Source organism: Juglans regia, chromosome 4, assembly GCF_001411555.2.
Source record: "Juglans regia cultivar Chandler chromosome 4, Walnut 2.0, whole genome shotgun sequence".
NCBI classification, from domain to species: domain Eukaryota; kingdom Viridiplantae; phylum Streptophyta; class Magnoliopsida; order Fagales; family Juglandaceae; genus Juglans; species Juglans regia.
The window spans coordinates 1,160,686-1,176,592 of record NC_049904.1 but is presented as its reverse complement, the minus strand read 5'-3'; the positions used below and the strand labels follow the sequence as shown (position 1 = coordinate 1,176,592).

Genomic DNA, 15,907 nt, shown 5'->3' with positions numbered 1-15,907 from the left:
TCCATGGGTCACTGTGTACAATGATGTATCTTCTTGATTAATTGAAGCACTAGTAGAATGCCAACGGCCGAACATTAAGCTAGAGAAAAGAGGCCCATCTCAATGTCGGGTTTGAACTTGGCAAAGACCGATATCAAATATCTGGTATATATAAATTGAAAAATAACAAATAGATTTTCAATCATTTGATGTCATATAAGGAGATAATGAGAAAATTGTAATTACAAAGATTATGAGTAGCATTATTCTAGTAAATACCTTCTTATTAAAAAGATATGGTCCCTTTTGATTGTAATTTTTAAAATAGTGCTTCTTTGTTGTTAGTGTTGGCATTAAAAGATCGATCGTTTTAAATGAGGGAGAAACTCAATGGAAAATCCTTAAAAGTTTGTGACTCGGATGAATGTTTTTTGAGCTGATCATTCGAAAACTACAAGACAAGAAAATATAAGATTAAATAGAGATTGTACTTTTTTGTAAAACGGTCAAATTGGTTCCACCCATTAGAGTTCTATGAATAAACCATTACAAAGATTGAAATGGCAGTAGATATGAAGAAATATAACCAATCCAATGCTCCAAGTTGGGCAATATAACAGTAGGAGAGCATGTAGAACATTCACATTGGGGTTGCCTAAAATAGCCATTTCTTTTTTATTTTTATTTTTATTTTGCAACAGTGGCTACTTCTAATTTGATTGGTACAGCACTTGCACACTGAACCTCAGCTGTTATTCTTTACAAAACAATTGACCCAAGAGAAATTGGGGAAGAAGGGGAAGGGGGAGTGCTAGTGAGGGGACTACTATACACGAGCGTGGAGCAGAAAGAAAGAACACACCAGATCACATATATTTTCTATTAACTATAGCAGAGAGAAAAAGAAAATCTCTCAAAACCATTTCAAGCTGGTAATTAAAGTAGTGAAATGCTGTAGTACCGTCGACTTAGTTTTTCAAGCATCACCCCAACTGTCTGAATCATCATCTTCATCACTTCCAGCGAATGCCTATTTCAAGAGCCATCATTTTAATGTGGCGGATAAACATTCAAAGTTCAAACACAGAGAGAGAGAGAGAGAGAGAGAGAGACCTGGCGAATTGTTTTTGCTTTCTCCAAGATAGCAGCAACCTTCAGGTTGGTTTGAGGGCCATGAATGCTGGGTCTCGTCACCGCTGCTGGCTTCAAGTTGAAGGACTGAAAAAACAAACAAGCTCAGCCATTGGTTCATGGAATTGTAAAAGAACAGAAAATGAAGAGGGAGGAGTGCGATGTAACATAACAGAAAAATAAAACATCTGTTGAATCTAACCTTCCTTCGTATCTGTTCTAGCAACGAATCTCTTTCATCTACCTTTTGCCCAATCTCAGGCCGAACCCGTTCAACTACCTTTCTCAACTGCAAAAGGTTCAATATTTCATCAAGCAATTACTTTCCTAGCAATGGAGGAGAAAATTGTGAAGAAAGGATACCAGAAAACGATCATTACCCTGCTTTTGTCATGAGCAGCAACAGCATCAATGAGAGGTTTTGGGGGACGAGAAAGCTTAGTTGCAGGATTTCCATTTGGCTTTCCTACTTCAACGTCTGGTATTTGAGGGGTTTCTCCATCTAGACTCAATAAATCACGCTGAGGCTGTTCTCCTTCCACAGTTGGTGATGGCATGGATGTGTTGCAAGAATTTCGTGACTCCCCTTCAGAATTATAGTGTGGTGTGGGTTGAAGTTTTTGATCCACTGATCCTGTTTCTGGTTCTGGTTGATAGAAAGGCTTGATTAGTTTCTCTTGGGAAACTTCAAGATCATGTCTAGAAGTTGTGTAGTCGATGGTTGGTATTGGTGTGAATGGGACTGAACTAGAGTGGGCATTTTCTCCGTCCAAGGCTGGGAAACCAAATTCTGGTCTTTCAGTTGGTATCAAAGGTGATACTAAGAATGGATTCACGGTTTTAGTTCCCTCAAAAGAGTGGCAACTGGATTGACTATTTGAATCACTAACCATGGTTGGGACTGAACTAGAGTGGGCATTTTCTCCGTCCAAGGCAGGGAAACCAAATTCTGGTCTTTCGGTTGGTATCAAAGGTGATACTAAGAATGGATTCACGGTTTTAGTTCCCTCAAAAGAGTGGCAACTGGATTGACTATTTGAATCACTAACCATGGTTGGAACTGAACTAGAGTGGGCCTTTTCTCCGTCCAAGGCAGGGAAACCAAACTCTGGTCTTTCAGTTGGTATCAAAGGTGATACTAAGAATGGATTCACGGTTTTAGTTTCCTCAAAAGAGTGGCAACTGGATTGACTATTTGAATCACTAAACATGGTTGGGACTGAACTAGAGTGGGCCTTTTCTCCGTCCAAGGCAGGGAAACCAGATTCTGGTCTTTCAGTTGGTATCAAAGGTGATACTAAGAATGGATTGATGGTTTTAGTTCCCTCAAAAGAGTGGCAACTGGATTGACTATTTGAATCACTAACCATGGTTTGCAATTGCAAAGAGAATGGGATCAGTTGTGACAAATTAGTCATCAATCGTTCTGAAACTTGTTGGGATTTCTCATCTTCTATGGCCATGATGGGCAAAAATGGGTTCTGAAGCCGCAAAATCCCTGTCTGGGATGCTGGAAAACTAAACTGAGCTTTCTCATCACCAAAAAGATGCAATGGCGGGAATGCATGCTGACTAGATTCCACCAAATCTCTTGGGGAAGCTAGGGAAGCATTTGGAGCCTTTCCCATCCTCCATTGCATAGGAGGTAGAGGTGGCAGAGGTGGTAGCTCCTCCAGATTAACTTGAGCTGCCTGAGGGAGCATGCCAGAGATAGGAAGGGCAGACTCCAGTGGACCCATTGCTTGCTTAGAACCATCAAGTTTCCAGCCAGCTGACAGTAGGTCAGATTCAGGAGAATCAAAGCATCTTTCCTGTAAGTGATTCGAAGATTGTATCTGTTCACATCTTTCCTGATCTGTGTGGTTCAGAGATCGTATCTGTTCAGATTCAAGTCTTGAAAAGTTATAAATTGCTTCATCTTCTTGCAAACTTTCCACATAAGCTTCAAATTGCATCAAACTCTTTAAAGGAGCCCCTGGCTCTGGGGGGCAGCCAATAGGTGAACACACCTCAGCTTCACTATTCTCTGAAAGATGACTCTGGTTGGGAGTTTTTGATTCCAAATGTTGATTGCTTGGTACACATCTTGGGGCTGTGCTGGCATCATTGGCAGATAAACCATATTGGGTATTATTGGCTGTAGATGATTCATCATCATCACCAGCAACAGTTTTAAAATCGGAATGATTAGAAGAGACTGATTTGCATGGGGTATCTGCACGAGCAACTTCCAGTCGATTCACTATATTTTGTGCCTTGGTTTCTTTAAGATATTCTAGAGAAACTGCATCATTAAACTCCATCTCTTTTGGATGGGGTTCGGCAAATTCAGAAGAAACATCTTGCAAATTTATATGATTCTTGGATGAAAAGCAAGCTCGATCTAAAGATGGATCAATAAAATCACTGGAAACATCATTTGCACTAGTAACAGCAGCGGATAAAGCCACATCTGGTATAATTGGTTCAATTACTACAGCCTCCATGTTTATATAATCCTCATGGCTTGTGTGATTTTGACAACTGTACGGAGGTTCAAGAGGAGCAGCATCACCTCCCACTGCATCCACATTGCAGGTAGATGTACCTATTTTATCTGTTGCCCTTGGAATCTCATCACAATCGGATTTCTCGTCAGAGCACTGGACACCCAATTCTGCAGAAGCAAGTTCAAGTTCTGGAGCAATACAGGTTAGAACTGAGAATTTCTGCTCCTCTATGTTGCATGTCTTTTGAGTTTCCACCACAGGAGTCAAGTATTCCAAGTTGATTCCATTTGCCATAAGAGCATTATTGGCTTTGGAAAATATTTCATCTGTCCCTACAATGTCTGAACAAGTAGCATGTATAACATTTGAACTCGCTTTTACTTCTGGCAAGACCGAGCAAAGTTGCTGCTTTTCTGTAGGTGAAATACTTAAATCTGTTAAACCAATCTTTGCATTGACCAAATTTTCAGAATAATCTTCACCTGCAGATTTTGTTTGAAGCACTTCATTACGAGAATTTTCACTTCCTTTATTTTCAGGAGTCACCTCTGAAACATCTGACAGATGCAGCAAAGCATCAGAAACATTGGGATCTTCACTAGGCGAATGGCTTTCGGCAGAACCTATAAGGTGAATATCATTCAGAATCTGGGACGGAACATCATAACTGACAACTCTATCTTCAGCTAGATTTGTCCCATTTTCATCTATTTCTGATAATTTGGAACCAAGCTTAATTTCGTCAGAGGTTGCTCCCTCTACTTCAGGACCTACCAATGTAACTAGTGATGAGTGTACTCCATGACCTGAAGGTAGTAGGGCAGGTTTGGAATCTGTAAGACATGAACTACATGATGCTTCTCCAAGATTGGGGACCTTGTCTTCCTCAATGCCTGTATCATACAACACTGCAAGCTCATCCGATTTGGCTCCCTGAGACTCATCCATTACCTGGCAGGATGGCATATCCACAGCCTCAGCTGCACAAGTTTCAGTCGATGGGGATACTTTAGCTGATCCATCACCACCAAATGCTGCATTCTCAATCAAACTGCTTAATGTATCAGAGTCGGAGAAACTGGATCTGTTACACTTTAATAAGCCATTCCCATTATCCGATGCAGAGGAGTTTCCAAATGATTGAGAATCAGAAGATCGAGCTTGGAACCCCAGATTTACTTCACCACTGCAAGAATTTCTTAGATGTATACTCATTTTCTGTTTCCATTTCTGACTTCGGTCTATACCCATTTTAGGTGTATATTCATTTTCTGTTTCTATTTCAGACTCTATCGTGGTGAGTGCATCCATATAATTGTCCATATCACTGGTCAAATCTTCAGAATGGTACCCGTCTACACAGCCTTCTGTTTTGACTTCTCCATCAACGGCTAGTTCCTCTTCAGCCGCTACCTTATGGAGGGTGGAAGAAGAAATATTATCTGTATCATCATCGGCTAGTTCCGGCACCTTCACAGTTTTTCCACCAAGGACGTCCTGATTAAACTTCTCTATACATGGTTTTAAAACTACCTCCCGTGCGTTAGGGGAGGAACATGAACTTTCTTTTCCTTGTGATGACTTCTTTGCAGGATTCACAGCAGTGATTTCAAGAACTTCAAGCCCTGATTCACTATAAATATCCCCTTTCAATTTCATGGGTGAAGTGACAGAAATTTCACGAACCTGCTTTGGGGGAGACTCCAGAACTTTATCTAGGTAACTTTTCCCAGCGCTTGAGTCAAATATAGATCCATTCAATTGCCTTCTCTTCAGTTTCACAAGTCGTGCAGGGTTACTATAACCATTCTCAACGCATTCCTTCAGAAACAACTGATGCAATCTGCACTATTTGAAAGTAAATTATGGTTGCCAATAAATCATCTACACAAAAAAAATATGACTCAAACAACCACAAGACAGCCAGATTGCCAAAATAAACCAAATATGGGATTAGAGTCCTCACTTGGCATGTGATGGGGGTAGTACTTCAGGTGTTTCTCCATTCCTCCAGCGCGATCCTTTTTTCTGCAGAAGATGAAATTACATCTCAAACTTTGTAACTACACAAGTTAATACTGTATGGCGATGAGTTGCTGTAAACAAGATAAGAAGCCAATATGCTGATCTGCAGAATTGCTAGCCATGGTGTCTTCATCATCAAAAAGAAAAACGCCCAAAAATAACTGATATGCTCTTGATACAATGAGCATGGAGAAATATATGTAAGCCTAATATTCACCGGTTTCGAAACATATATGCCTACCAATAACCGGATATTAAGCTTCTCCATCAGCTGGTTCCAGCACCTTCACATTTTTTTCAAGAGTGTGATTCACTGAAGAATAATCACATGATCCGTCATCCATATCACCTACACCTGGTTGCATCTTACAGCATTTTTGAGATCTAATAAAGCCCATTACCCAAAACCAATATTCATATATGCCTTAAAACCAATACGAGCCAGCTAAATATTGTGAAACATACTAAGGGGTCATGTTTTGAAACTTTTGATCTCAGAGGAAATGTAATTCATCACATTGAAGGCTACGAAGGCTTACTGTCAAAGCAGTGAATTTCATAATAACTGAGAGAAAGATGAGGTTATGGATTCCATATCTCTATTTATGCCTTAAAAAGGGAAAAATAGCAGAAAACTCTATGACAACTTCCTTGATATAGGTCCCAAGTAGGTTCCCCCAGGCCAAAGTGAACACATATGGATAGATTGGCAGCAAACAGGTTGGCCTTCAAAACTAAAAAAACAAAGGTAAAGAAGAAAAGAAATAATTGACAAATTTCTATAGTTAAAACAGTTGCCACAAGAGAAGTTCATAATATGATGATCAGCTTTTCAATGCAATACCTTCATTTTGCGGATTCTTTTTTCCCTTGGAACTTCTGCTGTTGCTGCTCCAGAGGATGCTGATTCCACTTTAAAGAATGATGGATCAGTATAACGCATTAAGCAAGCCCCAGCGCCCGCAACATCAAACCTGTTATAAGCCATCCAAACATCCTAAATTTCAAACTTATATACTAAAAAAACACATTTAACTTCCTGTTACAACCAATTAAGCCAATGATCAAAAAAATGGGGGAAGGAAAGCCCAAGTAAATAAGACAACCATACTTGTCTAGCAGAAATAACTGTGGAGGGCCCCTGCATTCTTCATAAGAGTCCATCACAAAGCGAGGTAAGTCACCCTGAGTTATCAGATTCTGTTCCGTACGCAAATTAGGATGCCAATCAACACCTGTAATAGAATTGTGTATTTACTTAGCACTTAACTTTGGCATTCATTCTAGGAGCCAAGACTTTAAAACATGAGAATTCTCGAGATTCCAAGTTTTATACAAATTTCTACAATGAAGGAAGCTTATGTGCAAAAGGAATGGAGAATTGGTGGATCATCTCTTACTCCTTTGTGAGATGGCAAAGGCCTTAAGGGATGAGATTTTTTATAGGACTGGTGTTGCTTTGGTGATGCCTACAAGAATGGTGGACCTGTTGGCTTGTTGGAGAGGTACCAGGGTAACAACATTACTGCTGCCGTTTGGAAGATGATTTCACTATACCTAATGTGGTGCATTTGGCTTGAAAGAAACGGCTGTTGCTTTCAAGATAGAGAATGTTCAATGGAAGAGATTAGAGGCTCTTTCTTTCAGACTTTATTTCTTTGGACTTCAGCTATTGTTCTTGATAGGGTTGATTTTCATGATTTCGTTGTTGCTCTTTCTAGTTCCTAGCTTGTAATTAGGTGTTTTCTCTTGTATAGTTCTTGTGTACTTGGCTTATGCCTAATTACTTGGTTTAATAGAATTTCCTTTTACTTATCAAAAAAATCAAGGAAGCTTATGTGATGGATCGCCAACTTCCTCGGCATGATTCTAGTTGTCACCTTCACCAGGGAAGCAAATGACTGTGAGGAGGATCTCTTTTCATCTTTCTTTGTCAAGTTTGTTAGGTTATACTCTTGTAGGGTTGGACAAGATGGTAATGATAATAAAATGGTTTGGATCCCATCCAGGAGAGGCTTTTTTTTTTTTTTATTATTATTATTTTTTAATAAGTCAACGATTATATTGCTATGAATAGGCATAGTCCAAGTACACAAGATGGTATACAAAAGGTCACACCTATTTAGAGAGAAGTAATAGAAACAAGAAAATCATGAAAATTGAGGCCACGACAATCTACAATTGTGGCCCAAAGAAAAAGAGTGCTAACAAAAAATAATCTAAGTTCTTCTAGTGAGTGCTCCTTGTATTCAAATGTCCGGTCATTTCGCTCCTTCCATAGGCACCACATGATACAAATTGGGACCATTTTCCACACTACTGAGATTTGTGAGAGACCTCGTAGATTTATCCAGCTGGCCATGAGCTCTGTCACTGTGGCAGGCATAACCCAAGCTAACTCGATTATATTAAACACCTCATTCCATAACGTTCCAGCCAACTCACAATGCAACAGTAAATGATCCACATTTTCACCATTTTTCCTACACAAACATCACCAATCTAATATGATCACGTATGTTGCAAAAACATCCAACACTGACAAATCCAAGAATGTCGGGTCTTCTCCTTCTTGGGCTGTGCTTGATGCTCGGATCATGTTTTGGCTTCTTGGTTCGATGGAAACACATATTGTCACCAATTTGCGTCCTCATCGCTCTGCTCAATCCATGTGGACTTATTTGAAGAAGGTTTATCATCAAGATAATGATGCTCGTCGCTTTCAATTAGAGCATGCGATTGCCATTTTTCAACATGGCAGTCTTTCCATCCAAGACTATTACTCGGCCTTTCTGAATCTTTGGAATGAATATACTGAATCTTGTTACAGCGGATGTTCCTGTTGCCGTTCTTTCGACCATTCAGCATCTCCACGAGACTAGTCAGCGTGATTAGTTTCTTATGAAACTACGCCTGAAATATGAATCTGTTTGCTCATCTCTACTGAATAGATCTCATGTTCATTCTCTTAATGTTTGTTTTGGTGAGTTACTTCATGAAGAACAACGTCTTAGTACTCAAGCTATTTTGGAGCAATCTCATGGTAGTTCAGGAATTGTGGCTTATGCTGCCCAAAGACGAGGACCGCCTATGCATTCTAAAAATTTGTAGTGTTTTTGCTACAAAGAATTTGGGCATATTGCTGCCAATTGTCCCAAGAAGTACTGCTCTTATTACAAGAAGGGGGGTCACATTATCAAAGAATGTCGTATCCGCCCCCAGAATCGTGAGGCTCAAGCATTTCAGACTTCTGTTATTGCACCTCCAGTAGCACCTTCTGTGGCCAATGGCTCTTCTCCAGGTGATTCCTCTATTCCTGCACCTCATGCAGTGAATTACTGCACACCCGAAATGGTGCAACATATGTTAATTTCGGCATTATCCGCAATGGGGTTCCAAGGTAATAATTCTACTACACTTTGGTATGAGGACTCAGGGGCCTCTAATCACATGACAAATAATCCCACAGCTCTGTGTCATGTTTGGCACTACGCTGGAAAATCTGCTATTCAAATTGCCAATGGCAGTTCCTTGCCGATCGTTGCTGTCGGCGATGTCTCTTCTTAGTTTACTGATGTGTTTCTTGCTCATCAGCTTTCTACGAATCTTAAATCTGTTGGTCAGTTAGTTGATAACAATTGTGCTGTTCATTTTTCTGGTGATGGTTGTGTTGTGCAGGACCAGGTAACGGGGAAGCTGATTGCGAAGGGACCTAAAGTGGGGTGCTTGTTTCCACTATTTTTGCCTGTTCCAGCATTTTCTTCAATTCCTCCTAGTTTTTCCTTTGCTTGTAATAATGTTCCAGATCTTAGTATTGTGTGGCATCATCGTTTAGGCCATCCCCATACTCAGATCTTATCTCATGTATTGAATTCTGGTTTACTTGGTAATAAAGAACATTGTTCTTCCTCTCTTGAGTGTGCTTCTTGCAAGTTTTGTAAAAGGAAAACTCTCCCATTTCCTTTGCATGCTAGTCAAGCTTCTCACTGTTTTGATTTTATCCATAGTGATGTTTGTGGACCTTCCCCGATTAGTTCACATGAAAAATTTAAATATTATGTAACTTTCATTGATGATCATAGCAGATTTACTTGGATGTATTTCCGTCGCTCTAAATCTGAGGATTTTCATACTTTCACTGTGTTTTTAGCACATGTTGAAAATCAATTTTCTACTTCTATCAAAACATTATGCACCGATTCCGATGGTGATATTTGTCTAATGAGTTTCAGGACTTCTTGGCTTTTAAAGGTATTATTCATCAACGTTCATGTCCAGCTACTCCACAACAAAATGGAGTAGCCGAATGCAAAAATCTCTATCTTCTGGATGTGGTACGTATTCTCTTGTTAGAATCCTCTATTCCATCCATGTTCTGGGTCGAGGCTATGAAAATTGCTACTCACTTAATTAATCGTTTACCTTCCCAAGTTCTACACATGAAGTCTCCCTATTTTCACTTGTTTGCTAAGCAGCCTGGTTACGATAATCTCCGTACATTTGGTTGTATATGCTTTGTTCACTTACCTCCTCATGAGCGACATAAATTATCTGCTCAAGTTGTTCGATGTGCGTTTTTGGGATATAATGTGTCAAAAGGGCTTTGTTTGCTATGATCCTACGTTACATCGTACACATTTTTCGGAATGTTATTTTCTTTGAAAATCAACATTTTTTTGTTGTGTCTTCTTTGTCCTCCTCTTCTACTATGGTCTTCCCTTCCTTTGAGCAGCAGTTCTCGGATTATCCTTCTGTCAGCTCTCGCTTTAAACTAGGTATGCTGTATACTAGAAATCCTCGCCCACAGCCTCTTCTGGTGGCTCCCCCGATATCGGATTCTACCACGCTCCAGATTTAGTTAGTTACAATACCTCCAGTGCCTTTGGTACGTTGCTCTCCTCGAGTGTCGGTACCCCCGGATAGGTATGGGTTTCCTTTTTCCAGTTTTGGCAATTCTATTTCAGCTTTTACTGTTGTATTGTCCAGTTTTGATATTCCTACATCCTACTCACAAGCTGCCAAACATGACTGTTGGCGACAAGCTATGCAGGAAGAAATTGCCGCTCTAAAGGCCAATCACACTTGGGACATTGAGCCTTGTCCTCCCACCATTGTTCCTCTAGGTTGCAAATGGGTTCACTGAGTCAAAGTTCGATCTGATGGAAGTTTAGATCTTTCCAAAGCTCGGCTTGTTGCACTTGGGAATAATCAGGAAATAGTGTCAATTATGAAAAGACCTTTGTTCTTATGGCTAAGATGACTACTGTTCGTACTATTCTAGCTCTTACTGCTTCCAATGATTGGCCACTACATCATATGGATGTCAAGAATGTTTTTCTTCACGGGGATCTTAAAGAATGTATTTATATGAAGCCACCCCCAGGATTGTTTCCCTCTCCGACTTCACATATTTGTAAATTTCATCGTTCTCGTTATGGTCTTGAACAGGCTCCGAGGGCCTGGTTTGATAAATTTAGAATCACTTTATTACAATTTTCATGTAAGCAAAGCAAGTATGATATTGCATTATTTCTTCGAAAATCAGACATGGGTATTGTTGTTCTTTTGGTTTATGTTGATGATATTGTGATCACTAGTTCCGATTTTGCTTTACTTGTCCAGCTCAAGACTCATCTCTCAAAGTCCTTTCATATGAAAGATCTTGGGTCTCTTAACATATTTTCTTGGTCTTGAGGTGCATCATAGTCCCTCTAGTATTTCACTCAATCGACATAAGTATGCTAGTGACTTGGTGGTTACAAGTGACCTACAGGAGGCTACCTCTGTTGATACTCCCATGGAATTAAATGTCAAGTTTCACAAAGAGAAGGGTGACTTACTTGCTGATTTCAGTTTACACCGGAAGTTGGAGGGTAGCCTTGTCTATCTCACCATTACTAGATCGGACATTTCTTTTGTTGTACAACAAGTCAACCAGTTTCTTCAGACTCCTCGTCATCTTCATTTGGCTGCTGTTCGTAGGATCATAAGCTATGTTTAGGGCACTTCTGCCTGTGGCTTATTCTTTCCTGCAGGCAATTCTCCTCGCCTTACTATATAGCGATGTTGATTGGGCTGGTTGTGCTAATACATGTTGCTCCATCACTAGTTGGGCTGGTTGTCCTTAGGCGATGCGTTGATCTCCTGGAAGAGTAAGAAGCAAGATAGAGTTTCTAAGTCATCTACAAAATTTGAGTATCGGGTAATGTCTCTTGCTTGTTCTGAATTATTTGGCTTCGAGGTTTGCTTGCTGAGTTAGACTTCTCTGAGGTTGATCCTACACCTTTACACGCTGATAATACAAGTACTATTCAAATCACGGCCAATCCTGTCTATCATGAGCGCACAAGCATATTGAAGTCGACTGTCACTCTATCCGTGAAGACTTTGAAGCTCGTGTTATCACTCTTCCACATATTTCCACTGAGCTACAAATTGCTGATATCTTCACCAAGGCTCTCACTTGCCATTGACATTGCTTCCTAAGTAGCAAATTGATGCTTGTCGGTCAACCCGCATCAATTTGAGGGGGGCTGTCAATGGACAGGTTTGCTGTCTATATTTCTTTCCTCAGCTGTCCATATTTATTTCCTTGATTTACTCTTCTGTACAATTAGCATAATATTTGACAGATTGTATAGGGATAGAATTAGCATATACTTATTTCTTTCCATGTATAGAATTCTTAGTATAGTTTATATAATAAAATAGAAATCTCAAGGCTAGATAATTTGGCCAATTCATACACTTTGATAGCATGTGCATGACATGTGAGGAAACAATGGATCATCTTCTTTTACATAAGCATCCCATGGAGCACGATCTTCGATCTCTTGGGGATCAATTAGGTGATGCCTTCTCGGGTGGTGGGACTCTTGACATGTTGGAAAGGCAACTTAGCCACATTATTGCATTCCTTTGTGTAAGAAGAGGTCCCTTTGGGCATATTATGGTGTCTATGGAAGAAAAGAAACCAGTGGAGCTTTGTGGAGTGTGAATGAATTAAACTCTTTTTTTGTTCTTAACACCTTGTATAATTGGACAAAGGCTCATTATCATGTTCCATTTTCTAATTCTAATTTCCAGAACTTTTTACCCCTTTTCCCTTTTGTTTGTTGAGCGGATCCATATATTTTGTGTACCGGGATAATATCCCTTTTCTATCACTAAATAATTTCACATGTTAATAATGTGAAATCATGATGCCTCTGCATGCATGCATAAGGATCAAACTAAAATCTACTTGCATCTTCACTTGTCAGAGTCAATGCCATCACTCAATCAAACTTACTAAGATCCCCTGATTCATCACGGGGACAATCTCCTGCATGCTTAACCCCATACATATGATACCAAATTAATATTCTCCGGCAAAAAGATAATTATAAAAGTCTTCTCTTTGCTAACTAGTGAGGGTATCTCAGGATGAAAATTGGCCATGTAGAAGAGAATTCAGTAGGCAGAACAGAAATAACTGCAGTTCAGCAACCCAAGGTACCAGAAGCAGACACCGATATTCTAGGACTGAAGCAATGCATTTCAAAAACCATTACAGTGCTGCTTATTCAAAATCCCGTAAAGCATAGTACAGAACATTAAAACTACCATTTTTTATATTTAAGAAACAGAGGTGAATATAACTGGTACATTATTCCTATAAGAAGCATGTTTTAAGTACCAAATATATTCGATTCGTTAAGTTGATTATGGATTATTGACTTTTTTTTTCTTCTTTACTTTCACTCAATTAACATATTTCTATTTTTTCAATCCAAATGATAAAATTTGGTTTCTTTTTTGAGAGTTCTTTTATTTTTATTTTTCCAGAAATAGAATGTTTTTTATGCCCAATTTTTTTTCTATCGATACATTTAGAAAAAAATAGAAATGGAATGCTTTTGATGGCCCATTATTTTTTCTTTCGATAACGATACATTTAGAAAAAAGAATGTTCTTTTTTTAAAAAAAAAAAAAAACTCTTAGAACTAGATTACATTTTTTAAAAAATTTAATTCATTTATACATGCCATGCTATTTTTTTATTTGTATAGTGGGGAAATCACAGCAAAAGAAATTCCAGAACTTAATAATTGGCTTCAAAAGAAAATTTTAAAATGCAAAAAAAGTTTTTACCATTAGTTTGCTGCAATACGGTAACAGTTACAACATCACAGTAAGAGCAAGAAATAAGGTTTAACTAAATTTCATATGCTTACTATCCTATCAAAGTACACTCAAATTTCATTCAAGTTTAACAGGGCAACAAACGTACTTGGCAAGTAATCTAACCTGCATTTGAAAAGAAGAATGAATCACTTGTTTGGGACAGAAATGCCTTCTCAATTGGAGGAACTTCTGCCTCAAGCTGTTGAACACGAACCATAAGATCATGGCCTCTTGCAGCAGTTGTCATTACTTCTTCATGCAAGTCATGGAAAATCTCAGCAGCAAACCTTTTAACAATGACAGAAAAGTATATTATTATATGCAGCTATTATGTGAGAACTTCAAATGATATGTGGAAGCAAATCAAAATACAGTCAAGTGAGATCAAGCGGTGAGTACACAGGACAAATGATAGTAATCTTTTAGTCACCCTAGCAGCATTAATGACCTTGTATGCCAAGCTTGGAGCATATGCAGGGCTCTAATTGTGCGCTCACCTCAAGCCCAATATTAGAACTTCTTCACTCAACAAGCTAAATAACCCAGAGTCAGCTCATGCCAATGACAAAATTTCAACAAAAGTCGGAAAAAAAAAAAAAAAATGAAGATCAAGCAAGACATCAATTCTTCCACACATTATCCTAAAAATTATGCCCGAAGTCCCAAAACCACCACTAGACCATAAACGACAGACTATAAGCTCAATTTCTTTTATAAAATAAGAAATAATATTTTTAACAGAAAAATCTAGAAGCATTCAAAAGTAATCCGTCCATCTTCATGGTCCATAGGTTTCGGTCTCGATTGAAATTAAGTTTCCCAATTCGTCATCTAACTCAAATGCCTGATTAATAATTCAAAATCTATCTTAAGAATATCGATCTCAGCCTCAGCCGGGTCATTTGCCATTCTGGTTAACTCCAAAATTTTGAACTCAATCCTAATAAAGAATAACAAACTATAAAAATAAAGAAAAAAAAAATCACAAAGCGATGCCAATATCAACATAAATTAAATTAAAAATCAAAGGTCACCAAGTCTCAGAGTCAAATTCCAAACAAGCTTCCCAAATTCAGCACAAAAAGCAATCTTCAAAGCCCACTCCATTTCCATGGGGTCAATCCGGTCATATAATCGAATAAAAAGACAGGTTCCATATAAAACCCGCCGCAATTCGACCCGTAGTCGAATCATCAACACAGGAAAACGTTCAGAAACCCCAAGTTCAAACCCCAGTGGCTCAGCATTTCTTATCACCACCGCAATTCACAGCCCAAATCACCCGAATGGAAAACTACACACAACAGAAAAAGAAGAAGCGAAATAACTAAAAACGAGATAGGGGACTAACTCTGCAAGGTCGCCAAGCTGGCGCAAGACACCGACGAGTCCAGCCATGGCCACGCCTTCCAAGAGAGCCTCGGGATCATCTCTATTGGCAGCTTTGTAGAGCTCCGGATCCGCCAAGCTGTACTTGTCCCTTATCTGATACTTCAACAACGGCATTCCTCGTCTTCTTCTTATCCCAAGTCCGCAAATTCAAAACCCTAATTCTTAAGTTATTCGCATTTCCCAGCTCGAGAGCGGCTTAGAACAGGAGCGGATTTTCTTTTGGTTTTGGGAATAATGAGTGAATGAACAAACTAACGAATGAAGAATATACGGTGCTCAGAATGTAGAGAGAGAGAGAGCATTTAATATTACTGAATGAATTTAACAGATCTTTTAAAATGGAAACTACTGTTTATCCGGAAAATGTCCTTTTCTAGTGCTCATCATCATACCCATTTTTATGTTCGACTCCATTTTCGGTCACGGGAGTATGTTTTGGAGGTGGGAGAGTGTTTCTCTCGTTTTATTATTATAATTTTTTAAAATTTTTATATAAAATATAATAAATAATTAATTTTTTTAAAAAATTTAAAATAATAATATTATAATAATATTTTATTCAACGTATATTTAAAATTACATTATCTTTATCTTACTATCTAAACCGGCCTATATCTATTGCTGCTAAGACATCACCACTTTCTAGCAGATCCACTATTCCATCTACAAGAAAATACCTGCAACTCTTCGTTTTCATGTGAAATACTGTGGCTCGGTTTGAATTC

The 15,907-nt window shown here is 38.8% G+C and overlaps 1 protein-coding gene across 2 annotated transcripts; it reads right to left on the bottom strand.

Annotated features, from left to right (window-relative positions):
* Positions 1-498: 498 nt before the first annotated feature.
* Positions 499-15,538, bottom strand: LOC108995174 (protein SCAR2-like). Of its 2 annotated transcripts, none has more exons than XM_018970678.2 (9): positions 15,142-15,538; positions 13,914-14,077; positions 6,736-6,859; positions 6,469-6,598; positions 5,566-5,627; positions 1,491-5,442; positions 1,313-1,399; positions 1,093-1,197; positions 499-1,009 (listed from the first exon to the last, which is right to left on the bottom strand). In XM_018970678.2, the coding sequence occupies exons 1-9, from the start codon at positions 15,294-15,296 to the stop codon at positions 956-958; spliced, it is 4,833 nt and encodes a 1,610-aa protein (XP_018826223.1). In that variant the 5' UTR covers positions 15,297-15,538; the 3' UTR covers positions 499-955. The 2 variants fall into 2 exon arrangements, with proteins under 2 accessions (XP_018826223.1, XP_035545440.1); XM_035689547.1 differs by lacking the exon at positions 15,142-15,538 and adding an exon at positions 14,239-14,304.
* Between the last annotated feature and the right edge of the window lie 369 nt (positions 15,539-15,907).